This window comes from Chamaea fasciata, unplaced genomic scaffold (assembly GCF_029207755.1).
Source record: "Chamaea fasciata isolate MVZ Bird 193981 ecotype frontalis unplaced genomic scaffold, bChaFas1.0.hap1 SCAF_14, whole genome shotgun sequence".
Classification (NCBI taxonomy): domain Eukaryota; kingdom Metazoa; phylum Chordata; class Aves; order Passeriformes; family Sylviidae; genus Chamaea; species Chamaea fasciata.
Genome location: NW_027094099.1, coordinates 19,662,511 through 19,690,200, shown reverse-complemented (window position 1 = coordinate 19,690,200; position 27,690 = coordinate 19,662,511). Strand labels below are relative to the sequence as shown.

At 59.1% G+C, this 27,690-nt stretch overlaps 2 protein-coding genes across 3 annotated transcripts in view; one reads left to right on the top strand and one right to left on the bottom strand.

The window, feature by feature from the left end:
• Nucleotides 1-118: 118 nt before the first annotated feature.
• WDR76 (WD repeat domain 76) lies at nucleotides 119-7,352 on the top strand. Its single transcript, XM_066195977.1, has 13 exons — nucleotides 119-209; nucleotides 384-1,046; nucleotides 1,511-1,603; nucleotides 1,993-2,048; nucleotides 2,511-2,631; nucleotides 3,327-3,428; nucleotides 3,515-3,558; nucleotides 3,658-3,811; nucleotides 4,503-4,655; nucleotides 5,199-5,413; nucleotides 5,796-5,948; nucleotides 6,415-6,468; nucleotides 6,959-7,352. The coding sequence occupies exons 1-13, from the start codon at nucleotides 141-143 to the stop codon at nucleotides 7,209-7,211; spliced, it is 2,130 nt and encodes a 709-aa protein (XP_066052074.1). The 5' UTR covers nucleotides 119-140; the 3' UTR covers nucleotides 7,212-7,352.
• Nucleotides 7,353-8,777: 1,425 nt separating this feature from the next.
• Nucleotides 8,778-27,690, bottom strand: part of FRMD5 (FERM domain containing 5) — a 69,640-nt gene continuing 50,727 nt past the window's right edge. Inside the window, exons 2-15 of one of the 2 annotated variants that reach the window (XM_066195980.1) lie at nucleotides 25,651-25,755; nucleotides 24,550-24,592; nucleotides 24,034-24,112; nucleotides 21,858-21,955; nucleotides 21,288-21,411; nucleotides 20,563-20,650; nucleotides 17,653-17,741; nucleotides 17,091-17,154; nucleotides 16,418-16,509; nucleotides 15,417-15,491; nucleotides 14,698-14,766; nucleotides 14,025-14,131; nucleotides 10,208-10,548; nucleotides 8,778-10,028 (exon numbers count right to left, since the gene is read on the bottom strand). In XM_066195980.1, the coding sequence (XP_066052077.1) occupies nucleotides 9,981-10,028; nucleotides 10,208-10,548; nucleotides 14,025-14,131; nucleotides 14,698-14,766; nucleotides 15,417-15,491; nucleotides 16,418-16,509; nucleotides 17,091-17,154; nucleotides 17,653-17,741; nucleotides 20,563-20,650; nucleotides 21,288-21,411; nucleotides 21,858-21,955; nucleotides 24,034-24,112; nucleotides 24,550-24,592; nucleotides 25,651-25,755 (1,422 nt within the window). In that variant the 3' untranslated portion in view covers nucleotides 8,778-9,980. Of the gene's footprint in view, nucleotides 10,549-14,024; nucleotides 14,132-14,697; nucleotides 14,767-15,416; nucleotides 15,492-16,417; nucleotides 16,510-17,090; nucleotides 17,155-17,652; nucleotides 17,742-20,562; nucleotides 20,651-21,287; nucleotides 21,412-21,857; nucleotides 21,956-24,033; nucleotides 24,113-24,549; nucleotides 24,593-25,650; nucleotides 25,756-27,690 lie in introns of both variants that reach the window. The other variant, XM_066195979.1, reaches the window with a different exon arrangement.

Below are 27,690 nucleotides of genomic sequence, written 5' to 3'. Positions count from 1 at the left end.
CTGAGCCACCCCCGCCCTGCGGCAGCGGCAGCGCGGGCGGCGCCGGCCCTGCGGGCGCTGAGGGCCGTGAGGGCTGAGGGCGGGCCCGGCCCGGGCCGCCCCTCCGCGGGCGGGAAGCGCCGCTCCGCCCCGCGCGCGCCATGGCGCTGTCCCAGCCCGGGCCGCGGGAGCCCGAGGAGCCGTCACCGCGCACCCGGCAGCCGCTGCAGGTCCGGGGCCGCGGGGACCGCCGGGGCCGGGGGGGGACGGGGATTGACCGGAGGGGAGCCGGGCTGTGCGGGGAGAAACCGGGGGAGGTGAGGAGCGGGGCGGGCGGCGTTCGGGGCCCGGCGCTGCCGGGCGTCTGGCCGCGCGTCCCCGCCGACTGCTGTTCGTCCCCGCAGGAATCCCGGCCGGCGGACCCCGCCGAACCCCGTTCGCCTCCGCAGGAATCTCCCCCGGCCGACCTCGTCAAACCCCGTTCATCCCCTCAGGAATCCTCCCCGGCAGGCCCCGCCGAGCCCCGTTCGTCTCCGCAGGAATCCCCCCCGGCCGAACTCCCCGAGACGCGCTCTCCCCGGCAGGAATCCCCCCTGGCCGATCCCCGCTCGCCCCCGCAGGAACCCCCCGCGGCCGATCCCCGCTCGCCCCCGCAGGAACCCCCCCCGGCCGATCCCCGCTCGCCCCCGCAGGAACCCCCCCCGGCCGATCCCCGCTCGCCCCCGCAGGAACCCCCCTCCCCGGGCCCCGCCGAGCCCCGCTCGCCCCCGCAGGAACCCCCCTCCCCGGGCCCCGCCGAGCGCGGGCCGAGCGCGGCCCCGGGGCTGTGCCGGCAGCTGCGGGTGCTGCTGACGCCGCTGCCCAGGGCGGCCTGGCCGCGGGCCCAGAAGCGGCGGCCGAGCCCCGCGGGGACCCGCGCCCCGGGCGGCAAGAGGCTGTGCCCGGAGCCCGAGAGCGGCCCCAGAGCCCCCTCCGGCTCCCCGCCCGGCCCCAGCTCGGCTGCCCGCGCCCAGGACGGGCTGTGGGATGCGGACAGCGACGGCAGCGACGGGGGAGACGCGGCTCCGGTGAGCGCCCGGCCCCCGATTATTGTCTTCATAAAAGTAAAGCTTTTAGAGGTTTTTCTTCTCTACGTAGTTCCCCCCCCCCCCACCCCCCCTTTTCAACCTCTGGCCGTCAGTGTCCCACTTCATTTTACACTTTCCCTGAGGTTCTAAGTTCTTTATTGAGTTTCTTTATTATTGTTTTCATTATTAGAAATTTTGATACAGTTCTCTTCATAGAGTTATTGCCGGAGTAAGTTTTGTAAAGCAAGCTGGAGCTGTATGGACAGGTTTTGGTGTTGATATGTGACCACCCTAATTTGTATGGTCTTATGTTTGTTACAGATATATCAAACCACTTAAAAATAATTTAATTTAATAATTTAAAAGTAATTTAAATAGTTTGGAGACTCACTTCCCTGAGCCTGGGACGTCGCTTGCAACCATGTAACTGTGTGATGGAGAGTAACTGGCCTTTCTTCCTGTAGGATGGATACTCCCACCTGTCAGCCTACGAAAGGAAAAGGCTGAAGAACATTACTGAGAATGCTAAATTCTTTGCTGCTCTAAAGCTGCATGAGGTTTGTATAGGGTCTAAATAGCATCAAAATGCTCTTTCCAAGTGTCATAATTGCACTGTCATCCCTCCTGGCGTAAAACCCTTTCCTCACTGGGGCAGCTGTGTATGAGGAAAGCCATGACAATCACGGAATCCTGGAATGTTTGGAAAGGACCTTGAAGCCCCTCTCATTCCAGCTCCTGCCATGGGCAGGGACACGTTCCATAGACCAGGGTGCTTCAAGCCCCATCCAGCCTGGCCTGGAACACTTACAGGGGTGGGGCCACCACAGTTTCTTTCTTATTATTATAAATTGCAGCAAGTTCATTGCTGCCTTGAGATAATTGTATTTTATACAGGTTAATTCTTTTACGCTCATTATCTATAATTAATCTCTTTTTTCTCTTTAAGTCAGCTGCAAGACTTAACCAACTTACAACTAAAAGGCAATCTCATGTCACTAAAAGGTACAGTAATAGCAGATGGGATTTATATCCTCGATTCTCCACTGTGAGGTGAAAACAAATGTTGGGAAGAGGTGGGGGGAAAAAAAAAAGAGAGGGTGTGACCAAGGTACAGGGTAACCAGTAAATGCGGAGGAGAGGGCACTGGCCGTGCCAAAACAGTGCCAGGTCAAGCAGGAAATGAGCTGAAGCCCAAATAAAGAGTGAGCTGTATGGTGGGAGAAGGTGGGAAAGGCTGGCTTGGTGAGCGAGTGGCTGGGTGGATGATGAATGAGGGGAGCTGGGAAGGATGGGAAGCGTCCCTGGTGGAATGTGTCACAGGGACAAGGCGGGTGGCACCTGTGTGTGCGCTGGGAGAAGCAGCCCACCCCTCCTGGTGCTGTCAGTGTGTCCCAGCTGTGCCCCTGGGGCTGTCCCTGGGCACAGGGGCTGTGCTGTGTGACCAAGGTGCTCTCCCTGTTCCAGGGCCAAGCCCAAGAAGGTGGAGGATGAGCCGGCCCGGCGGCGATCCATGCGCCTGCTCAGGGTGGAGCCTCTGGACCTTCCCTTGCTGGAGTCGTTTCCCCCGGCAGTGGCAGAGGAATATGTGAGATGGGGAGGGGCTGCACGAGGGCTGGGGGCACAGCAGCTCTCTAAAACCACTGCTGGTGACACTGCTGGGTCACTGAGGCGTTCGGGAGGCGGTGACACAGGGACAGGAGGAAGGGTCACTTCTGTCACCTCGAGCAGGTGCCACAGTCTCGCCACGGGCCGGGCAGTGCTCTGTGGCCCAGGCTGATGACATGGTGCAGTTGGGGGTCCAGAGAAGGGTCCTGTGATAAAACACTCCACATCAACAGCCCACGGAGCTGAGTAGCCTTGAATCCAAAGATTTATTACTTTGGTTTTTACTTCACTGTAACTTCTGACCTGGTTTTATTTTCCTGGGTAATATTTACCATCTCTTTGAAGCAGTGATGGAGCAGCAAGTTAAAGGTGTGTTGTTCTGAGAGGTGGGAATTTAAATCTTCCACGGAGCTGTAGAATGGATTTGAATCTGTAATGAAGGTCTTGCTGGAGTATCAGGAGAGGAGGAAACCCAGGGAGGCAGTTTGTCTGTGCTGCCAGGGGAAGTCTCTTTATCTTTTTAATAAGGTTATGATATCCCCTTCTGTTTTTACTGTTCATTTCCTGTCCTGTTGTAGGCGTGTTCTCAGAATGTCTGGTGTGGAGAAAATACGAATTCACCTTGTTTGTGGTTTTATTTGGTTTGAGTTACAAAAGTTGCCAATGTCGTCCCAGCCTCAGGTTCCAGTGGGACCTTTGCCCATGGTTCCAGAGGATCAGGCAGAGAACAGTAAATGGACAGAGGCCGTACTGAGCACGTGGATGAGGATAAGTGAGGTATAATTGGGTTAATTAGTTATTTTTGGACAATGTAATTTCACTTGGGTTCTGATTTCAGTTAAATTTCTCCTTTCTGTCTGCAGCTGAAAGCAGAAGATGCTGAGAAGAGCACACCTGACATAAAGAGGTAATGTGTAAATTTCCAGCAGCCAAAACTGGGGGTTGTCTGCCCCCCCTTCCTTCCCTAATGAACATTTTGTTGATGGTTGTCGCTCTGGTTTTGCAGGTACCAGGAGAGCCTGAGCAGCATGGTGCTGAGCGAGGAGAACATCAGGAAGGTGGTGAAGGCCCGGGTGTGTTCCATGGCCATCCACCCCTCTGAAAGCACCATCCTTGTGGCAGCTGGAGACAAGTGGGGGCACATTGGCCTCTGGAATGTGGTGAGTGGTTGATGTGCTCCGCACCTGAACAGGTGTGTGGTTCAGCTGCAGGTGGGGCATGGCCTGGGGTGGGATTTTGTCAGGCTTGTGAGAGTGTTCTAGGTTTTTTTACATTCTTAGGGATAATACCTGGTGGTTGTCAAGAGTGACTGTCAAATTTAGAGTTGCCAGAATGGCTTTCCCTTTTGCTCTTCCTTGTTTTTTTTCTGAAGTTTGAGAGCAGAGTCATCTTTGTGGGATGAACCAGAACTTGGTCCAAAAGGACCCGTTCAGTTTCTTTTAAAGTACCAAAATGATGCAAAATTTAGAAGAGGAGGCACGGGAAAACCTGCTTTCATGCAGTTTGGGTCACTAATTCATCCTGAGCTCTCGGTAAGCCCGCGTGTCCATATTTTGATGTGGTAGCAGAAACCAGCTGTGGGTGGAAACAAGCCAGTGCTGCTGTCCAGATCCCGGGCTGGTGGCTGCAGTGGCACTAATTGCAGCAGCAGCTTGCAGCTTTCCTTACTTAGGGACCAAAAGCAGTCTCACTGTCCATATTACCCCTGCAGCTGTGTCCTCTAACCCAGCACCCTCTCCCTCCTCCAAAAAACCGTTCAGAAGCCAGAGATCTGCCTTTAGGAGTTCTAGTCATTGACAGAAATAACTGCAGTGACCAGCAGCTGTGTCTGTGCGATCTGTCGTTTTGCAGAGCTGCGGAACTGAGGAAGGAGCCCACGTCTTCACCCCCCACAGCTTCCAGGTCCACTGCATGCACTTCTCTCCCTGCAACCCTGCTCACCTGCTGTCCCTCAGCAATGACACTCTGCGCTGTGGGGATGTCACCAAGGCTGTCTTTGATGAGGTGAGCACTGCTGGGGAGGTTTAGTCTTTATTTGGTTGTTTTATTAACAAGAAAGTTCAGGTCCCATTTCCACAAGGACATGTGAATCAACCTGTGATTAACATCACATAAGTAGGGAGATGTTTCCTGCTCACCAAAACCCAGTGACGGCCTGGGTTCTCCCAGTTTAAATTTCTGCACATGATTAAAAGTTTCTGGAGCACTGGAGAAGGGAAAGTTACCCTTGATCCTCACTCAGTGTGTGCTCAAGGCCAGCAGCCCTTGACTGCTGGAGCACAGAGGTGACAGTGCCTTGTAGGAGCTCTAACAGGGAATTTGCTGTTGCTGGTCTGGTTTGGATGGTTAATTAATCATCTCCTAATTATTTCCCCTGTTTCACAGAGGGATCACCTGCACGGATGGGTGAGGCTGTCACTTGGGCTGCATGGTTTTTAGTGAATTGAAAAGGGAAAGGATGAAACCCATAGCCCAGGGAGTGTTTGGCTGTTAGAACAACTGGCTGTTTCCTTACTTTTGGTGACATTTAACCTTCCCTGGGCTCAGATCTGCAGGAGTGAGGACACCTTCTCCTGCTTTGACTTCCTGGAGGAGAATGCCTGCACTGCCATCGTGTCTCACTGGGGTGGGGACGTGGCTGTTGTGGACAGACGGACACCAGGGCTGTCCTCGGAGCTCTCTGTGGACATTGGCTTCTCCAGGACACGGACAGTCCACGTGCACCCCGTGAACAAACAGTATTTCCTGGCTGCTGGCTCCGTGTACGTAGCCCACGTTGAACTGGTTGGTTTTGCAGTGGTCTGTGTGCTGGGGAGAGCTGGGGCTGAGGAGTTTCTCAGCCTCAACGTACAGTCAAAGCTGTCTCAGTCCTTCTAGAAAACAGATGTTCAGTCCTTAGAAGGATTTAAGGTGGGGTTTGGTTTTATTTCCCTTCACCCTTTGGACACAGGGACAGATGGGCCCTGGCGGCCTTTGGCACAGAGGGACATTCTGGAGGGCTGGTCGGCGTGGTTTTGGTGCTCCCAAAATCCCTTGGAGCCACCATTTGAGTGGATATTGGAGCTCTGAACCAGCTCTGCCATACTCTGGAGCTGTTTTGGTGAATGGAGGATAATTACTGAAGTGTTTGTGGTGCTGTTGCAGGGACGTTTGTGTTTTTGATGTTCGGTACCTGAAGGCCAAGGGGAACAAGCCCCTGAGCTCTCTCACAGGACACACCAAAAGTGTGGCCTCGGCCTATTTCTCACCTGTCACTGGCAGCAGGGTGGTGACAGTGTGTGCTGATGACAAGCTGAGGTAAGGCTGTGGAAGGAGGAATCCTCCTGGAAAATACTGACTGGGCAGATTATTGTTGTTATTATTATTGTTGTTGTTGTTGTTACTACTTCTCCACATGACCCATCATTGAAAACCTTCTTTTATCACTTTACAAAAACGATAAAATTTTACTTGCACTAACATGCTTTATATAATTTTTAATGATTTTTTGGTTTGATTGATTTTTTTTTTTTTTTTTTTTTTTGTAATTCTCATTTTCCCTCGGGATATTTAACAGTAAAAATAAACAGGTACTGTTTAAAGAACTAATCAAACAAAATCAAACCCCACAAAAACAGCCAGCCCAAACCTGGCTGGTGAACACAACCACAAAATGCTCAGGAACTAAATTTGTTTGGAGCTGGGCCCCAGGGACTGATGCTCTGTGCGAGGGAAGGGTTTTGTAGCACAGATTCATGGGGTTAATGTGCTGTTCTGTGCCCAGGGTCTACGACACCACGTCCTTGTCATCCACTGTCGCAGTGCTCAGCTCCATCAGGTAAGGACAGCACCGGGGCTGCTCCCGTGGGCCTGGAGGGACAGGACTCAGGGAATGGCTTCCCACTGCCACAGGGCAGGGATGGATGGGGTCACCGGGGCTGCTCCCGTGGGCCTGGAGGGACAGGACTCAGGGAATGGCTTCCCACTGCCACAGGGCAGGGATGGATGGGGTTTGGGGCAGGAATTGTTCCCTGGGAGGATGGGGAGGCCCCTGGATTCCTAGGAGTGTCCCAAGGCCAGGCTGGACGGGGCTTGGAGCAGCCTGGGCTAGTGGGAGGTGTCCCTGCCCTGGCAGGGGGTGGCTCTGGGTGGGCACTGAGGTCTCTCCCAACCCAAACCATCCTGGTGTTCTTGTCCCATCCTGCCCGTCCCAGGACAGGGATCCACTGCAGGGATCTGAAGGTTTAGAAAGCAAGGGAGCTGATGGGGCATAAATGATGATTTAAAATGCTGGATTGACGAGGAAGAACGTTGCTCTTCCCCTGCAGACACAACAACAACACGGGCCGCTGGCTGACCCGCTTCAGGGCCATCTGGGACCCCAAGCAGGAGCACTGCTTCCTGGTGGGCAGCATGGCACAGCCCAGGCAGATCCAGCTCTTCCAGGACACCGGGAAGCTGCTGCACTCCTTCTGCAACATGGACCTGCTCAGCTCCGTGTGCTCCATCAACGTCGTCCACCCCAGCCAGCACATCCTGGTGGGAGGCAACTCCAGCGGCCGCCTCCACGTGTTCAAATAGAAGTGCCTTTAGGTCTTTGTTTTTTACCTTCCTGCATTCACTTGGTGTATTCCGCACTAGGCAGTTCCGAAGCTGACTGTTGTTTTCTCAGGACAGAAATGTACTTTGAAAGTCTTAAAATAAATAGTTCGAGCTACCTTTGGCACCCGTGTCTTCCATATAAATGTGGAAATATTTATATTTTATTGTAATACATATTTTTTTATTTCCATAAATATTTATATTTATGGAAATGAAAGTGATTCCTCCCTCGGGTGCTCCTGGTGCTCCAGCCCATTCCCCAGCTCTTGTTCCCTTCCCTGGATATGCTCCAGCCCCTTCCTTGTGGTGAGGGGCCCAAAACTCCCAGGTGCATTTGTAAAATTGTGCTCCCAGAGTGCAGAGACGTGCAAGGGACTCACCTGCAGCTCTGGAACTCTCACTCCAGTGGGAAGCTGCTAAAAGACCAAATTTCTCACGGCCTGAGCTTTTTTCACTTGAGTAAAGGAAAATCAGAATCACTGAACAAAGCTCATCCCGACTCTTGCTTTTCATGATATTTAAATATTTATTTAAATTTAAAAATACTTTTCATGGCACCAATGATTTTATGCTAACTAAGGTATTGGATATGTAGAAAAAAGGTACATTTTGAAGGAAAAAAAGATGTAACTTACAGTATTTGGCACATGAAAGGTTAATCTCTAGGTTTTCTTTATGAAAACTAAGAAATTCACATTTTCAGGTATTTTACTGTCTACTGCTGAAAGATGCAGTATGCTAGGACAAGATTCATGGGTTTCTGATCTCAGAACCTATGGAAACAACATTTTGATAGAAAGACGAGTCAAACTAACAGGGCCTGAAACACACGACAGGATCTGGGACAGGATCTGGGACAGACCAGAGAAACGAACAACGGAAATTCACCAATTCTCCAGGTTTTGGGTAAAACGCTGGGTGACAACGGCAGAGGTGACCTGGGGCTGGCACTGAGCGTTACCCGAGGAAAGCCAAGGTGGGAGGTCCCAGGTGGGGGCTCGGAGGACGTGTCCAAAAAGGATGGAGCTGTGCTGTCACCACGTCACACAGAACATTGCAGTGAGGAGAGGAGGAGGAGGAGGAGGAGGAGGAGGAGGAAGGACGACACTGCAGCGGTAACCCGGGGGTAAAAAATGTCAGCGTCGGGACGAGCACAACTGCATAGAAACATCAGCGCTATGGGCTGAGGTAGGAACACTACACTAAGAGTTAATCTGGCTAATGTTGCATAAAACAGGATTATCATGTAAAAAAAATCGCTCCTCCGCCTCCCGGAGCCTTCCCGGAGGGCTCCCGGAGCCTTCCCGGAGGGTTCCTGCCTCCCCTGGAGCCGGGGCTGGAGCCCGGCCCTCCTCGGGCCTGGTGCTGGGGCTGTGCCCCCGACGGGACCCTCACTGTCCCCTTATTGCAGTGACAAGGAGCCGGCAGGGCCCAGTGCCACCGTCCCGCCTGGTGGGTGGTGGATGCTCAGAGACAACACGGACAGCAGGCTTTGTAAAACTGCAGTTATGGCCCCAGCTTACGGAAAAATCTCTCCCTGAGATGAAATTAAACTTGCTCAACTGTTTCAACCTTTTTTTTTTTTTCTTTTTTCTTTTTCTTTTTTTTTTTTTTTTCTGATATGTCCGACTTGTCACCCCAACCTGACCAGAAGTGGCTGTTATTGCTCCCTGTGGGTGGGCTGCTGCTCCTGGTGACCAACAGTCCCGGGGCTCGTGCCTTGCGTTGGGTTTATTGACTTGCACTCAGCGGCGGCCGGGGCTGAAGGTGTCCGTTGGCTTCTTCAGTGTCACCTGCCCTTCTGACCTCGTGTCCTCCTGGGAAGAGTCCCAAAGCTCCTCCTCTGTCCCAAAGCCAGCAGGGCTGGGCTGGCGCTGGGTCCCAGCGTTTATCTCGCACCACTGCTCACTGGGAGCTGCTCGGAGCCAGCGCCCACGGTCACCCCATCCGTAAAGTAAAAAAAGACTGGATTAGATTTGATAACAAAATAGCATTTCCTTGTTAAAATAGACCTTGAAATGTCTCTTCTTTTTTTTCTTTTTTTTTTTTTTCTTCTTTTTGCTCGGTTTTTCTTACAAAACAGGTACGTACGACTGGCGGAGGGTAAAGGTCATCCCAATAAATCTGACACAGTCACTACAGCTCCACGCCGGGTTTGGCGTCCCCTGGCTTCCGTGCTCCCCTGCCCCCGGGAGCACCGATGCTTCAAAGGCTTAGAAAAGTGGCGAAGGGCCGAGTCCGCAGCAGGGCGAGCGCTCCGGATCGCTGCGGGGAGGGAGGGGAGGGCACCGGGGCGGCCCCGAGAGCGTCGCGGCGGTGTCACCTCGCGGGAGGCTCCGGTGAGCGGGGAGGGCTCTGCCAAGCGGTTCGTGGAGGGCGGGGGTGGCGGGCACAGTGCGGATTTAATACCGTAACAGTACACGAGTGTTAAATTAAACCTCAGTAGCACCATTGCTAAAGCTCCTGCGGAACGGCCCCGCCGAGCCCCGGCTGCTGCGCGGGCGGCAGAGCAATGAATTCCCCTCTGCTCGGTGCTTCCCAAGTCGTGCGCGTGGGATCGGGATGGGAGGTGTTGTGCGGGCTCCGGGGGTGGGAGCGGGGAGGAGGGGGCTCCGGGGGCTGCGCCCACCCTCCTCTTCCTCCCGGAAAGCCGCCTCCTCGGCCGGCCGGGCTCGGGGTCGGGAGGGGAGGGTTAGTGAGTGACGGCGGCAGGTCCAGGCCCCCCGTGGTGGCTCCTGCCTTCAGGTGTCAATGAGCAGGTTTACCACGGCGCGGAGCTTGCAGGCAAACCATCGCCTGAGGGGACAAAAGTATTGGTAATGGAACTGCTCGAACTCTGGGGTCTGGCGGATATCACGGAAAAAGGCAGTGTCAAGGTCGGACTCGGTAAGGACGATCAGGAGGAGGAGCAAAACAAAGAGGAGTCCAACTGTCACAAGGAGCAAACGGAGGACACTTAAAAGAAACTTATTCACCTGTTGGGCCTGTGCCGGCCCCAGGCCGCCGGCGCCCGGGCACAGCGCCCGCAGCTCGCCCTCCGCCTCCGCCGCCGGCGTGCCCGCCTCCGACTCCTTCTCCTCCTCGATGCTGCACGGGGCCCCGTTGGCCTGGCGGGACAGCAGCATCAGCTCCAGGCTGTGCTCGGCCACGGGCGTGGGCAGCACGCTGTCGGCGGGGCTGTAGCTCTCGTCGGCGATCACCGCCACCCGCTCGCTGCTCTCGGCGCGGCCGCTCCGCCCGGGGCCCGCGAAGGCGTCGCCGTGGGAAGCCGAGCGCACCGGCGTGGAGTGGGCGCTGTCACGGAGGGACTCCAGGCCTGCGGAGACAGGGGAGGGGGCGAGGGAGGCTCAGCGGGGTGCAGGGGGGGTCCCCTCTCCGCAGCCGCACCGCCCTACCCCGGTGTCCTCCGGCCCGGCGACAGGGCGCGGCTGCCCCGTGGTGCTGCCGCTTGTTGTGGTTGTTGGTCATTCGGGACCCGCAGCCCCTTCAAGGCGGCTCCTGAGCGCGGCGGTGGCACCTGGACACCCGCCTGCCTTGTCACCGGCAGCGCCGGCCGCTGGCTGTGGCTGCCCCGAGGTGACGGTGACAATCCCCTGGCAGCTGCCCGCAGTGCTTGGGGCCCCGCTGCCGCCGGCAGGACACGGCGACAGCGGCAGGAACGAGCTGGGGAGCGCGGCCATGGCGGGGGGGCAGGTTTGGGTGGGAATGATGAGAATCCCGGGTGGGAGGTGTGTGAAGAGAGGGCTGTGCTGGGCGGCCGGGGGTCGGGGTCCCCCATGGCATGGGGGGAGATGTCCCCGTCACACGCAGGGGGCTCCTGCAGCACAGGCTGCTCTGAGCTCACCACGAACCAAACGTTTCGTGTCGCTCACACACGAGCAGGAGCCACGGCAGGAGCTGTGCCAGCCCCTGTGCCAGCCCCTGCGCCGTACCAGGCTGAGCTTTGGTCCTTGGTGCCAAGGAACTCCTGCCCCTACCAACACGTCCTCCAAACCCCCAAATCCCAAGAAGCCACGCACAGAAGGGACTCGTCTGAGGTAGTTCTGCCAGGCTGGGGGCAGATAGGAACTCTGGACTGCGGTGGCCCCAGCTCCAGGGAGGGTGTCTGAAGGTCACGGTGGGGACCAGCTGGTCCCCAGGGCCACCCTGCAGGCGGCTGGAGAGGGACGCGGCTGGAGCTGTCCCCGGGGGAAGAGCACAGTGCACTGAAGCACCTTGACATGCTGTCACCACATGTCCTGGCTGCCGCAGGGTGCAGGGCAGCTCCGGGAGCTCATCCGGCTGCATTCCCGGGGATTTGCAGCCTCTCGCTGCCTCCAGCTCCGCCCGGTTCAGCTGCAGCGCCGGGCTCCCGGGCAGTGAGGAGGGAACTCGCTCTCACCCTGCCACCTCTGCCCTCTCCCATCTCATGGCAACGTTCCCCGTGGCACTCACTCTGTCCCCAACACGGGGGACAGCCACTGGGGGGGCGCCCCTGCCCATCACCACAGCGACAGCAGTGCTGGCCCCCAGACCCAAACCCTCCTGCCATCTGCTTCCACAGGCCTGACAGGAGGAGCTGGAAAATCCTGGACATCTGAGTCCAGCCCCAGCACCAGAGCTGCTCTGAGCAATAACAACCTGAGTCCAGCCAGCCTCAGAGGCCCCAGCCCGCTCCCTGCCACGCATTTCCCGCATCCCACACTCCTGCATCCCACCTGCTCCCGGGGACCCCAGCCCACGGTGGACGCTCCAGAAGACCCCAGACCCCGCGGCGCAGTGTTACCTGGCTCGGGCTGGTCCCCAGGGCCGCAGGGAGCCTCGTGGCCCGGGCTGGGGCCAGCAGGGAGCAGCGGCAGGATGCCCAGGGCCCGGGAGAGCAGGCGCGGCCCCAGGGCCAGCACCCGCACCCGCACCGCCCGGCAGCAGTGGTTGATGAGCCACAGGTGCACGCTCACCCTGGTCTTGATCTTCACCAGGCACTTCACCATGGTGGCACAGGGACACGGCAGCGCAGGGACAGCTCTGCCAGTGCCACTCTGCCGGCCCTGGGGTCAGGACTATTCTGGGCACCCGCGTCCCCACGGCACCGAGCTGAAGTGGGAGTGAGGAGAAGCGAAGGGGCGGTACCAGCTCGGGGTGATTTACGGTGGGAGGTGATTGACTGCTCTGGCTGCTTCCCAACGGCATGTCGGGGACAGAGTGGCACATGTAACTGGGTGGCAGAGGTGACCCTGTCTGCTTCCATCCCCTAAACTGGCACAGCCACCAACCCCTGTGGAATTAAATCCCACCCCTTGGGGCAGAGAGTCCCTGTCCCTGCCCACATTCCGGGAGCAGGGCCAGGATCGGGGCGGCTGTGCTGGGGCAGGGCTGGCCCCGCAGCCCATCCAGGGCAGGGGACAGCCATGTCACTGGGGGTTGGACACTGCTGTCACCTGCAGGTAAAACAGTCACCCCCAGCAGCACAGCCACCGCCCCCAGCGTGTCCCCAGCCCTGCGGGGCAGCTCCACAGCTGCTCCCAGCGTTCTGCCTTTCGCCAGACCTCCTTCCCGGTGCTCTGACACAGCGCCAGGACGGGGAGGAGCAGCCCCCCTGCTCCAGCCTGTGAAACACCAGCTCTTCTGAGGACAAGCCACCGGGGCTGGGGCCTCAGCTGGACGTGTGTGCACGTGTGTGTGTCTGTGTACATGCGTGTGTGTGTGTGCACATGCGCTGTGTGTCTGTGGGCACGTATGTGTGCACATGCCTGTGTCTGTGTACCTGTGTGTGTGCACGTGTTGTGTACATGTGTGTCTGTGTGCTCGCGTGTGCATACAGCTGTGTGTACATCTGTGCACCTGTGTGTGTGCACATGTTATGTACATGTGTGTCTGTGTGCTCGCGTGTGCATACAGCTGTGTGTACATCTGTGTACCTGTGTGTGTGCACACCTGTGTGTCTGTGTGCTCGTGTCTGTGTGTGTGTGCACATGTGTGTGCACTGTGTACATGTGTGTCTGTGTGCTCGTGTGTGCATACATCTGTGTGTACATCTGTGTACCTGTGTGTGTGCACACCTGTGTGTCTGTGTGCTCGTGTCTGTGTGTGTGTGCACATGTGTGTGCACTGTGTACATGTGTGTCGGTGTGCTCGTGTGTGTATACATCTGTGTGTACACCTGTGTGCCTGTGTGTGTGTGCACACCTGTGTGTCTGTGTACCTGTCTGTCTGTGTGCACATGTGTGTGAACTTTGTGTGTATGTGTGTGTCTGTGTGCTCGTGTGTGTGTACATCTGTGTGTGTACATCTGTGTGTGCACCTGTCTGTGTGCACACCTGTGTGTCTGTGTACCTGTGTCTGTGTGTGTGTGCGCATGTGTGTGCACTTTGTGTGTACATGCGTGTCTGTGTGCTCGTGTGTGTGTACATCTGTGTGTCCATGTACCTGTGTCTGTATGCACACCTGTGTGTCTGTGTACCTGAGTGTGTCTGTGTACCTGTGTGTATATGTGTTCCTGTGTACCTGTGTGTGTGTCCCTGTCCGTGTGTGTGTGCTCAGGTGTGTGTGTGTACACAGGTGTGTGTGTACGTGCTCAGGGGTGTGTGTACATGCTCAGGTGTGTGTGTGTGTATGTGCCCAGGTGTGTGCGTGTACATGCCCAGGTGTGTGTGTGTGTGCTCAGGTGTGTGTGTGTGTGTACGTGCCCAGGTGTGTGTGTGTACGTGCCCAGGTGTGTGTGTGTGTACGTGCCCAGGTGTGTGTGTACGTGCCCAGGTGTGTGTGTCCCCCTCCCGTGCCCGCCGTGCTGGGCGGGGCTGCCCCGTGTCCTACCTTCCATGATGGAGATGTGCACGGCTCTCCGCCGGGTGCGGGGCACGCTGCTCAGCCGGGGGCCGTGCGTGATGGACGGGCAGCTGCGGCTCGGCACCAGCCCGGCCCTGGGGACAGGAGTGGGGACAGGGTCAGGGCCGGGACAGCGACAGTTCTGCAGGCACAGGGCACTGCTCTGGTCACCCTCTCACCCGGGCACAGGGCGTTGTTCTGGCCAGGCTCCCACTCCCGGCTCCCACCCCAGGCTCCCACCCCGGGCTCCCACCCCTGGCTCCCACCCCAGGCTCCCACCCCAGGCTCCCACCCCGGCCTCCCACCCCGGCCTCCCACTCCCAGCTCCCGCCCCAGGCTCCCACCCCCAGCTCCCACCCCGGGCTCCCACCCCGGGCTCCCACCCCGGCCTCCCACTCCCGGCTCCCGCCCCGGGCTCCCACCCCCAGCTCCCAGCCCGGGCTCCCACCCCTGGCTCCCACCCCTGGCTCCCACCCCTGGCTCCCACTCCGGGCTCCCACCCCCAGCTCCCACCCCTGGCTCCCACTCCGGGCTCCCAGCCCGGGCTCCCAGCCCCGGCTCCCACTCCGGGCTCCCACCCCCGGCTCCCACCCCTGGCTCCCAGCCCCGGCTCCCAGCCCCGGCTCCCACCCCGGGCTCCCAGCCCCTGCCCGGCTCTCACCTGTGGATCTCGGGGGGCTCCCTCTTGATCTTGGCGCTGGACTCCATCACCTCCTTGGCGACGCGGCCGCTGCAGGGGCAGGACCAGCAGAGGTGAGGACAAGGGCCCAGCCCTGGCAGCCAGGTGGGCGCCCCGTGCACAGCCTGGGCCCGCCCCGCACAGCGCCAGGGGAAAGGAGAGATGTTTTCTCCGGGGGAATGGGGGCCATGGAGGAGCTCGGGAGGCTGGGCTGGCGCCTCTGCCACCAGATTTTGCTGCTGCTTCTGGCGTGGGATGCTGGACACCAGGGGGACACCTCCCCCCATCTGAGATGGACACAGCACGGGCATGCAGGTCCTCCCATGCCAGCGAGGACCGTGCCAGCACTGTCCCCTCAATGCTGGGGACACTCTAGGGTGTCTCATCCTGCAGACACGAGGTCCAGGCTCTCACTGCAGCAATTTAGGGATAGTGGTGATTTGTTTCACGCCTCAATGTTCTCAACCCCCAGATCTCCCACCCTCCGCTCCTGTCCCTCCAAAACCTCTCCTGTGAGGCTGGGGACGGGGGTGGCCTCGGTGACACAGGGACAGCAGCAGAGGGGCCTGGTGGCGTCAGCGCTGCAATGGGGGATCTCTGGGAGAGCCTGAGGCGTCCCTGGGCTGCTGCAGCCCCAAGAGCTGCCCAGAACTCCTCCAGAGGAGCGCAGAATAACCCCCCAGCACTGCTCCGGGACTCACCTGTATCGGAAGCGGCTCCCCTTGAAGAACAAGTTGCTGCTGGACACCGTCCGCACCTGGCTCGACTTCTCCAACCTGTAACAGCACCAGGGGGGTGTGAGAGCCCTGCACTGCTGCCAGCACTGATGGCAGCGGGGCCAGGTGCCGGGAGCAGAACCCTGGAGCTGAGGGATGTCACCAGGAATGAGCTGCTGCTGGCAGAGGTGGGTGGCACCGGCTGGCAGGACACCTGCAGGGGACAGACCCACTGCCAAGGGCTCTGCCGGGCCTTGGGCCACAGCTCGTGCCGGGGCCAGGGACACCCAGGGCGGGGAGTGACGCTCTCCAGGGGGCTGAACGCCCACCACGGCCCGGGAATTGCAGGGGGACAGACTCAGGCCCTCCTGGGCAGGCTGGGTGGAGCTGCCCAGGGGGACCATCCCATCCCCTCCCCAGCCCAAGGGAGCTGATCCCTGAGCCCGGGAGTGCCCAGCTGCACCTCAGCCCAGCCCGGGGTCCACACGACCAGCGGTGATTCAGTGCCACGAATAATCACAGAGAGATTTGTAAAGCAATATTGCAATTTCATTTCGTGTTCATGTAATGAGGAGTGAAACCTGCTGATTGCAGCTGCTGATTGCAGAATTCCCGGTGGGAATGCATCGCGTGCTCTGTCTCGCAGCTTGCTGATTAAAATAAAACTCATTACCAAGCACAAAGCGGCCTGGGTTAAGTGTGGCATGAGCAGGATGGTGCTGCTTGGCATTCCAGGCTTTCATCCCAAATAATTAGTTGTGATTTCCTGGTGGAAGTTTGCCGAGAAGGGATGAGCACAGAGGGGCTGGGAAGGGAGGGACCCCGCAGGGCAGAGCCCCATCCAGGGGCACTGCTGCTTTTGGTGGCTGGTGGCGCTGCCAGGGCCACTGGGACGAGCACTGGCACTGCCACACGGCCAGTGCCCCACGCCGGGGCCTGGATGGAGCCCTCGGGGGCTGCAGGACACCCCACAAAGCAGCACTTACTTGTAGAAAGCCTGGTTCTCGATCCCACACTTCCAGAGGTGTTTGCAGGCTTCCGGTGTCGGGGCAAAATAGGTGAGAACAATCTTCTTCTCCTAAAGGAGACAGACAGGGAGTCGGGGGAGAACGGGGAGTGGTGCTCATCCCACAGCCAAGGGATGGAGTAGGCAGAGCTGGAGAGTGGCACGGGCACAGACAGATCCTGCTCTGGAGCCATTTGGGACGCAGGGATCGGCCTGGGGCAGCTCCTGGCTCGAGGGATGGGCAGATGTGCAGGTGTGGGCACCTCCCACTCTGCTCCCAGCCTTTGGGAACAGCCAGAAACACAGGGTTTTTTAAAAAACAAAATCCTGCTGATGGCTCCTGTGGGAGCCGACTGCTGCCACAGCTGCTCTGGCTGACTTGGAGGGATGATGGCAATCAAGAATAATCCTGAGGGAGGGCATGGGCGGGAGCCGTGGCCTGGCCTGGGGCTAAGGGGGCTGTGGGGTCCAGTACCCAGATCTGAGCACCAGCAGGAGCAGGGAGGTGAACCCAGCAGTGGCACAGAGCTGCAGCTGCTGTCCCCGTGTCCCTGCCCTGCAGGCCAGGGTGATCCTGCCGCCACATCCCCAGAGAGCCCTCTGAAGGATGCCCACTGTGCCCAGGATGTCCCACGGGAAGGGGAAGCACTCACCTCCTTCTGGCTTACGTACAGATAGAAAGTCTTCCCTTCGAATTTCATCTTGGTCACCTCGTTCCTGGAGGGACAAGGACAGGCAGGTGGGAGCCGTGCAGAGCCCAGCCAGCTCCCGGCAGCTTCCAGAGCCTGTTTTCCATCCCAGGAGGTGCCACAGGGTGGTGAGAGCAGCCCTGGCTCCCAGACCCAGAGCTGGAGTGGGATGGACACTGGGGGACAGCCCGGGGTGATGCTGGGGGTCAGCGGGGGCTCGTCCCAGGGACACCGGCCGGTGGCAGTGCCAAAACTGGACACACACCGGCCAAAACTGGACATCCTGCAGCCACCCAGGACAGCTGGGGAGGCTCACAGGGGCTGGGGGGACCTGGGATGTGGCTGAGGTGGGGAAGGTGAAGTTTAATGGGGAGAAGTGCAGAGAACGATGATCCTGGGGCAGCAGAGCTCGGGGGACACCGAGCCCTGTCCTGTGCCCACAGCCCTCGGCCACCATCGGCCACCCCGGGGTGCCCAGGGGGTGACAGGGCCCTTGGGGGGAGCTCAGCACCGCAAAGGAACTCACCACTTGATGAAGTGAACCCTCTTGTTCCCCTGCAGCACCACAAAGCCGAAGGGGGTGAAGGCCAGGAACGCCGCGTTGCCCGACACGTCCTGCAAGGCAACAGCCGGGGCTGGGGCAGCTGCTGCCACCCGGACAGCCGCGGTCACTGTCCCCTCAGCCCCAGGACAGGGCAACAGCCGGGGCTGGGGCAGCTGCTGACACCAGCACAGCCGCGGTCACTGTCCCCTCAGCCCCAGGACAGGGCAACAGCCGGGGCTGGGGCAGCTGCTGACACCAGCACAGCCGCGGTCACTGTCCCCTCAGCCCCAGCACAGGGCAACAGCCGGGGCTGGGGCAGCTGCTGACACCAGCACAGCCGCGGTCACTGTCCCCTCAGCCCCAGGACAGGGCAACAGCCGGGGCTGGGGCAGCTGCTGACAGCCGGACAGCCGCGGTCACTGTCCCCTCAGCCCCAGGGTGGCCACTGCACCACCCTGCGTGCCACCAGCGGGGTGTCACAGTTATCTGTTATCATCTGTATTGAATGTCGTATTGACATATAGAGAATCTGTGCTGTTAGTGTAATACCATGTTGTAATTGTTGCAATTAATGTATATTTTTATATATAGTTGTATATTATTATATATTGTTATGTGTTATTGTATACTGTATATTATCTATATTGTGTATTATTGTATATTATTATGTTTTATTACATATTATCATATTCTATATTATACACTATATAATTATATATTATTAATTTATTATCAATATTGTATAGTATAATATAATATTTATATATTGTAAGTATACTACCCCGTGTGAGTGTATATAGTTATTACGTAGACATACACTATTTATTTGGTATATATGATCACTATAATAGAAACAGTTTAATACGGTTATTTATGGTTATTTATCATGTTGTCACAGATTATCCTGAGTGGGAAGGGACACACAAGGATCACTGACGTCCAAGTCCTAAATATACATCTGTTATACATGGCAATTATCCCAGAACATGATGACCCCCAGCCGTGCTTCCCTCCCTGGGAGCGCTGCCCAGCCGTGCCCCGGGGGGCACTGAGCCAGTCCAAACCCACTAATTACTGCCAGCACTTCACCCAACCCCAGGGACTCCAGGGTGACCACACAGGGAAAACCAGGGACAGGCTGGGCTGGAAAAAGGTGGAACAGCTGTGGGTCAGCAGCAAGGGCTGGATTCATCCCGGGGGGTTTGGCCAGCAGATCCCCAGGGGGCTTTTGAGGGACGCTCAGAAGCGAAGCCCACCTCAGCTGTCAAGGCCGAATGGCCAAAGGCAGAGAGTGCTGACCCTCAGCCCAGCACTGCACGGGCAGGGGGACCCCAAATTCACCCCCCAGGGGCCAGGCTGGCACAGGAGGGACATTCCAGTGGACATTCCTGTGTGTGGGCACCAACCAGCCACAGCTCAGCCCTGGGCTGCCCACAGGCTCTTCCCCAAACCTGGGAAAACCCCCAGGAAAGGAAGCAGAAGGATGTGTCCTCCTGGGGACGCAGAGGCTTGGGGGTGCTAAATGAGGCACAGGCCCCTACATGGGCTCAGAAACAGGTGAGGATGTGGCACTCAGGGACACGGTCAGTGGTGGCTTTGGCAGTGCTGGGGAGTGGTTGGATTCGATGCTCTTTGAGGGCTTTTCCAAACAAAAACCATCCCATGGCTCCCTTTGGCCGGGCCGGGAGTTCTGTCCATCAGGAGAACAGAAAAACAGAGGGAGTCCTGTTATCTCACACACACAAACACACACACACACGTTCCTACAGGGATTTACATCCAAAACAAGGACCAAGGACAGACCCAGGTGAGCCCTGCCTAAGAAAGGAAGATCTCTCTCTGTGTTTGTTTCTTGGGGAGAAAACCACTATGAGAGTACCACGGAAGCTTCAGACAGGGCTGGGTCAAGGGACACTGAGCTGAGGGCGGCTGGTGGGAGGGAACAAACCCTCACCCAAACTTCTCCACAAGCCACTGGAGAGAACAGAATCAGCTTCATTTAACTTCGGTTTCCAGACCCTCTGAGCACATTAACAGCAGCTCCTGATGAATCAGGCAGAATTCTGCTGATAGACACACAAGTGTGTATGTTTGTCCGTAGCTGTTACAAGAACATTAATTAGCGTAATTCAAATACGTTCAAAAGGTTCTCGGAGTGAAAGGATGGCAATTACCTGACTCCAGCAGCAAAGGTGGCAAAAGGGTGGGAGCTGGCAAGGCCACAGCTTTAGAGGGAATTCAGAGCAAGGCAACCTCTTGGGTGCTCAGAAACTGCCCATAAACAAGGAGACCCTCCCCAGTTTACTGCAACTGTGCATTTCTGTGGCACAACTCAGGGAAAAGCCCCAGCACAGGCACTGCCTGAGAGCAGAATTTTCTGCCTGCTTCGTATCCCACATCCATCTGCATGTGATGGGATTACCAGGGGCCCGAGAGCCACATGCAGTGACATCCTCAGTCAATAAAGAGCATTTCCAGCAGCAAAAACTGGATTATGGGCTGGGCAGGGCAGAGGGATGGCCCGTCCCAGACAGATTAATGCCTGGCGGCTCCTCAGCCACGTCACTGACCTTGTTGTTGCCACCAAAGTCCTGCTTGTGCAGGAGAGGCTCGACCACCCTGTCACAGCTGTGTGCACTGAAAACCCTTTCCTGCGGCTTCCCTGACAGCCCTGGGAGGGTCCCAGAGCCCTCACCTCCCCTCGTGCACTCACACTGGCCACTGAACAAGGCTGGCAGCCTCAGCACAGCCCCCTGAGCACGGCCCCAGAGCTGCTGGCAGGTGACAAATGCACCTGGGACAGCCCCTGGCACCTCAGCGGATCATCCCTGGCCACAGAGAGGAATCCAAGCCCAGCAACAGCCTAAGGAAGGGGTTTAGGAACTGCCCTACCTTGCACGGGTGTGGGTCAACCCCGTAGGTCTCCAGAGTCTGGGCTTTCCTGAGGAAATTCAGCTCTGAAGTAGCCGGTGTCTGCCCACTGCAGGAGGGAAAAACCAGGAAAAAAAGAATGTTCCATGGCAGGCAGGAAGGTGAGCAGGGATCCTGTTAACGATGGAGCAGCAGGCACAGCACATTCCCATCAGATTTTTATGGGGTCAGCAGGAGCCCAGCACTGAGGCTTTGCCCGTCCTTCCCTGGCAGCTGCATCCACAGCAGCCACGCTGCACTGGGAAGGGTCCAAAGGCATCTCCCAGATTTAGGGATGAATTCCCTACTTACAGCACAAACATCTCACCGTGGGGAAGGAAAGGGGAGCTTGGCAGCAGAAGGCAGCAGCCCCTGGCACACCAGGACACAACTCTGGTGGGTTTTTAGGAGGTTAAACCCTCTTCCCTCCCTGGGAACCCCTCAGGACACGGCTCCAGAGGCACCAGCAGCGCCATGGGATGATGGGGACTGCTGATGGTCCCTACACCTCCCTTCCCTGGGGAGGACTGAGGGCAGCAGGGGCTCATGAGGGCCTCGGTCACTGTCCCCACCCCGAGGTCCCCTGGGCAGTGCTGGCTGAGGCAGGAGCAGGTCCCAGCCGGATGTGGCACCTGAGGGATGTGAGTGAAAATCCCCAAGAGGGACGGAAGTGCTGTGAGCATCCCCAGCCCCCGCAGCTGCCCCACCTCAGCTCTGACTTGTGGATCTCGGCGATTTTCCTCTCCAGCTTCTCCGAGTGCTTGGGGAAGAACTGGAACTTGGAGCTGTAGCCTTCTGGGTGCTTCCCCGGGTCGTAGTCCCCGATCTCAGCTGGTGGGAGACAGATCCAGTCGGGAAGAGCCCAGCGAGCATCCATCCCTGTCCCGGCACAGCCAGGGCGGGGCACAGCCGGGATCCCGCCCTGCTCCCCACGGGAGGGATCGTTTGTTGGGCATCAACTGCAGCCAATTAATTTGGCTGCTCCTGTGGCAGTCACCTGGCAGCAGATGGTCACTGTCCCGAATTTATTAATCCCTCAAGCTGCAGGAGCAGGCAGGAGGACATGCAGGAGGGCAGGGGGAGCCCAGGGGCCGCTCTTGGGGACACCTCACCCCTGTACAGGCGTGGCCTTGCAGGTGGCAGCCCAGTCCCCTCCTCACCCTCCCCCAGCCCGGCCAGGTGTTGGGGAGGTGCTGCAGGTGCGGTGGTGCTGTCAGGGCAGCAATGGACGGCGTTCCCAGCAGGAAAAGCCAACCCCTGCTGCCCCAGGACCCTACCCTGCAGGATGTAGGCAGCCAGCAGCGCCGCGTCCGACGTCTTGCACAGGAGCCTGCCGTGGTACAGATCCCTCTTGATCTGCAGGAACACCAAGTACCTGGGCACAGGAGCAGAGTCTCTTCATTAGGCACCATTTAAATTGCCCAAACAGCCCATTTAGAGACGGAATGTCCACCTCCCTTGCAGAGGGACTCGCTCTGACACCTCTCTGCCATTCACCGAACGTGGCACTGGCTGGGCCGATCCTGGCCAGGATGGGGCTCAGACCACACAGCCCAGCCCCTCTCCAGCCCATGGTGTCCAGGTACACTGTGCCTGCTCTGGGGCCAGCACAGGACCCGAGGCCTGCAGGAGATCTCCATCCACCTGGGCACCCATCGTGGCTCTTCACCCAGCCCAGCCCAGGCGCACGATGCTCTGGAGGGGGTTTCACGGTCTAGAGCCCACCAGTGCCTGCTGCGCTGTCCCTGGATGTTCAGCTTCCCCATAACGGGATTTTCTCCTTCCCAAACTTTCTGTGCCCTTGTGGGTGCTGCTGTGTGCACCCAGGTCCCTCCTCCGTGCTGCCAGGACCTGCTCTGCCTCACCCAGGCTGAGCTGCCTCCTGCGCTCCCCATCCCTCTCTCTGTGCCCAGTTAAAGGATAAACTATGTCGGAAAAAATTACATATCCCAATAAATTTAGACCTAAGTAACATTTTGGGCTCTGTCATGCGGCGTTCAGGAAAACCTTTAGCTGGTAAAACATAAGTCATGGAGTGAAGGAGTAAAATGGAGTGCTCAGAAATGAATTTAAATCAGCAGGCTCGCACTCTGCAGTCCCCAGTCACGCCTCATTGCTCAAATCTGAGTTTATGATGAGGCAAACCATTAATTTTCACAGATAAAATACATTAAGGAGAAATCCTGGTATTAAAGTGGACTCAGTCCAGGGAAAAGTGAATTTTAAGCCTGGGCTCCAGCTGCAGCTGCAGGCACACCTCAAAGGGCAGCAAGCAGGGGCAGCTCACCTGCAGGGGGGCCTCAGCCTGCGCCTGTGGGGAGTGACAGGAGGCAGAGTCAGATAAGGTTCTGGGAGGAAATTCTCCTCTGTATTCCACCCCTGCCACGGGCAGGGACGCCCTAGACCGGGCTGCCCCACTGCCGGGGCCTGGCACCCTCACAGAGAATTCCTTCCCCAGATCCCATCTCAGCCTCCCTGCGGCAGAGGGGAGCCATTCCCCCTTGGCCTGGCGCTGCAGACCCTTGTCCACAGCCCCTCTCAGGTCTCGTGGAAGGGGCTCTTTGTGCCCTGGGGGCTCTCAAGTGTCCCCACAGGAGGTGCCAGCTCAGAACCCCTCAGCGGAGGCTCCGCGGGCAGAGCTGACCCGGAGCTGTGGGAGATTCACAACCGCAGCTCGTTTCCCAAAGCTGCTGCGACTGCTCTGCACTGGCTCCTCGTGTCCTTCCTCCTGGCAGGAAGAGCAGCACGAAGAGCCCCTAAAGATAGAAACTGAGGAGAGGCTGAGCTGTCAGGCTGTGCAGGCAGCGCTCGCCCAGCGCTCCCCGAGCGGCCGCGCTCCTGACGTCAGAGCTGCTGCCAGGGGAGCTCAGGGGACACGGGGACACTCAGACCTTCCGCACAGCCTGGCATGGCCAGGACACCCCCAGCTGGGGCCGTGCTCGGGCAGGGCACCAGGGGCTGTCACAAGTGGGGGAGCCTGAGCAGCAGCCACGGTGCCACAGAGCTCGGGGTGCTCTGCCCTGGAACGTGGGTTTGGATCTGACTGCAGCCCAAGAACAAGCCAGGGGGTTAATCACAGAGCCCAGGGACGGTTTGGGCAGGAAGGGACCTTAAAGCTCATCTCATTCCACTCCTGCCATGGCAGGGACACCTCCCACTGTCCCAGGCTGCTCCAGACCCCAGTGTCCAGCCTGGCCTGGGGCGCTGCCAGGGATCCAGGGGCAGCCACAGCTGCTCTGGGCACCTGTGCCAGGGCCTGCCCACCCTCAGCCTCTGCTCCCCACCAAGCACAGCAGCTCCAGGTGCTTTTCCCCCACGGCAGGAGCAATCCCAAAGCAGCCGGGCTGGCTGGGAAATCCCAGCGGCTGTTGCCATTTCCTGACTACACACCAAGTTGTCCGTGTGCTCCTGCCCCAGCCCCGCTGCTGGGCCCCCAGGCAGACCCCTCCTCACCTGGTGATCTCCTCCTTCAGCGCCGCGGGGTCCGTGGGGTAGAACTTGACACGGAAGCACATGGTGAAGGGAGGCTGGGCTGCAGAGAGCAGGGACACGGTGTCACCAAGGGCAGGGCTGGTCCCTGTCACCCCTGAACCACCAGCTCCAGGCAGGTCCTACCCGGCCTCTCACCTGCCTTGTTCCCCCAAACCCCAAACTCCTCACTGAGTGGCCACGGCTGGAGCAGATGTCCCTGACAAAGCTGTGGGGACATCCTGTGGCTCTGTCTACCCCCGACCCAACCCACTTCCCACTCCAATGTCACCTCCTCACCCCCATCACTCCTGTCCTCTCTGTGCAGGCTGCTGCCCTGAGCTGGCCCTGGGCCTGGTGGGGACAATCCTGCTGTCAACCCACCACAACAGCTTCTGCTCCCGGGAGAGGGGCTGGGAGCTGACCCCAGAGGGGACAGAAAATGGGAATCCAGCTGAGATGGAAGGAGCAGAGTCTGCCCAGACCACCCGCAACACTCACCCCGCATCTGCTTCACAACCGACTTGGTAAACTCCAGCCAATGCTGAAAGGAAAAGAAGGTAATTAAAGGTAATTAAAGCATGCCAGCCACGACTTGATAAGGTGGGGAGGATGAGGAAGAGGAGGGTTCTGCTGTGGGTGAGAAAAGTGCGGGTGAGTGGCCCTGGAAGGGAGCAGAGGCTCAGCCCGGTGCCACGGGCAGAGAGGAGAAGCTCCGTGCCCGGCGCCCGGCTCAGCACGGGCTGCTCGCGGTCCCAGCCGTGGCAGAGGAGCCCTGGGAGCAGGAACTGTTGTTCCGTGGCTTGTATTGATCAGTGGGGAGCACAGGGCGGGGGTGTTATCAACAGCTGTGCCTGCGAGCCCGAAGGGGTTTTCACCTACGGCCTCGGGGCTCTGCGGGACTCAGGGGACACCGGGCACGGCTGGCTCGGCAGCGAGGTGGCAGGGCTCGGTCCCACAGCCCCGCCTGGGCCTCCAGGGTCTGTGCCCCATCCTCTGGCCGCGCTGCGGCCGCCCGGGGCCGGCAGGACACGGATCCGTGCCGGGAGCTGCCTCAGCCCGGGTCCTGCCCGCCTCTGCCTCCCGCACTCCCGCCCGTCTCGCTCCCCATGGCCCGAGGCAGCGCTCGGATCCCGGGCACGGAGCCGTGGAACGGTCTGACCGCGGTGTGAAAACCTGCGCTAGAGACGGTCCTGCAGGAGCGCTGCCAGGGCCCTCGAGGGCTCCTCGCCCCGCTGCAGCACCGCGCTCTCTGCAAACCCCGGCGTGCCCAGCCCCGCCGGGGCCCCGAGAGCCGGCACAGCCCCCGGGGCACACATCCCCACCGAGCCGGGCTCTGCGGGCTCCGGGACACCGGGGCTGCCGCCGGAGAGCCCGGCTGCGACCCACACCCCTCCCTGCGGGTCCCCTGGGCAGACCCCTGGGCCCCATCGGAGCAGCCGGAGCCCCCCGGGCCAGCAGTGGGGCGGGGAGAGCTGCTGGGGAGGAGCCCCTCACCACTGCCTACAGCTGATTTTGTTCACATCTCTGCCCCAGACCCTGCTTTCGGCTGCCAGGACCGGGCTGAGCCCCCCGGCCCGGGCACGAGGGGCTCCGTCTCACCCTTTGCTTGTCGGGGTCCACAAAGCGGATGCCGAAGTAATCCTTCTCCAGCAGGTTCAGGTGGTGGCAGAGAAGGTCGAACAGGTACTGGCCCTTGGCATCTCTCTGCAGGACAAAGAGACTCGGTGACAGCCCGGGGGGTGTGTGTGAGGGGTCTGGGGCTCGTGGGGTGACACCGAGGACAGAGAAAACCCCCCCAGCTCCCTGTGTGCCACCTCCAGCTCCGGAACCATCTCCCACCCCACCGGGGGGGCACAAGAGGCTGCTGTGCCCCACGAGAAGGGGTGAAAACCCCCCGGGGCCCAGGTGGGAATGCCCCGATACCTCCCCGGGAGGAAGTTTCACACCTGAGCCAGCTGAGCAGGGGAGAACATCGCCCTGATAAAAACCATTATCCCACCGGCAGGGTCAGCTCCATATCGGCCTCTTTCCTCACCTCCCCAAGCCCAGCTCGCTGCCAAACAAAGGCCGGCTTGTGTGTCAATCCCCGGCGGCGGCCGCTCACCCCTGCGCCCCCGGGCTGATGCCGTGCGGAGATTTGGCCACCACACCCCAAAATCCTCCTCCTCCTCCCCTCCGAGCGGGGCCTGCCGAGCCCATTGCAAATGGCCCATGGTTTGGGTCATTAACGCCCAACTTTTGGGTTCTCCCAGCGCCAGAATCGCCGGGGGATTGAGGCCGCCCGGGATCCGAGGAGCCGCCGCTGCGCTCGGCAGGGCCGGCTGCGCTGCGCTCGGAGCATCTCGGCGGATCAAAGGCTGCTCCTGACACCCGCTGCATCCTTCCTTCCCACAAACACCGGGACTACAGCGCTTCCTGACAGATACACCGAGCGCACGTCTTATCTGATCAAATAAATGCGTTATCTGATCAAACGGGCGCTCAGCAGACACGGGCTGCAGCGGGGGAACCCCACGGGACGGCGTTAACCCGTTCCTGGGGCTCGGTGCCGGGGTAGGAACGTGTTTGTGCTGGAAACAGAGAGTGTTTCAGGCCGGATCCGGGCCGTGCCTGGGGGCCCGGGCTGGCAGCGCCGGCGGATGGAGCAGGGACCCGGCAGCAAACCCTGCCCGGGGCCGGCCCGTCCTGCCCGCCCGCTCTGCGGGGCACCGGGACACGGAGCAGCTCCGCAGAGAGCTCGGGGAGGGCCCTGGAGCTCTCCTGGAGGAGCCCGAGCTCGCAGCCTGGCCCGTGCCGCGGTAATTCACCGAAACTGAGGGTGGAAAAGCCCTCCGAGAGCATCGAGTCCAGCCTCCCCCAGCACCGCCAAGGACGCCACCAATCCGTGTCCCCAAGTGCCACCTGCACGCGGCTTCAAATCCCTCTGGGGATGGAGACTCCAGCCCTGCCCTGGTCAGCCCTTTCCAGGAAGGAATCTCCCCGACGTCCAACCTGAGCCTTCCCTGGCCCAGCCGGAGGCCGTCTCCTCCCATCCTGTTCCCTGGGAGCAGAGCCGGGCCCCTCTCGGGGGTCCCTCCTGCTGCCAGGGAGCTGGAGACAGTGAAAAGGGCCCCCCTGAGCCTCCTTTCCTGCAGACCTTGCCCAGCTCCGTCGCTCTTCTCTAGACGCGGTGCCAGCTCCGGGGTTTTGGAGCTGCCGCTGAAGCCCGGCAGAGCAGCCGCGCTCCTGCAGGGATCCGCGGAGCTCAGACTCCCGAACCATCCCCAGGCAGACCCCGGGGACTGCCAGACACACCTGGAGCCGCCGCTGCAGGAGGGGAGGGCTGACTCCGCATCCCGCAGCATCCCGTCCCCGCACACCCTCAGAGCAGATTTCACCGGGATGTGCTCCGGGCTCCTCTCCCCTCCCCTGCCCCAAGGAGCCCGGAGCCTGCAGAACGCTCTCCTCCGCGATTCTCACAGAGGAATTGCCGGGAAGGACAAACCAGACACTCCCCAGTGCCTGGAATCTGGTGAAAGCGTGAAAGCACGGATGGCATTACAGGGAAAATGCTCCCCCTTTGATCTCTCTAACTTGAATTAAACATATTTTAAATTAATCATTAGCAGAATGTCTTTCAGGAAATTATCTGAACTGCCT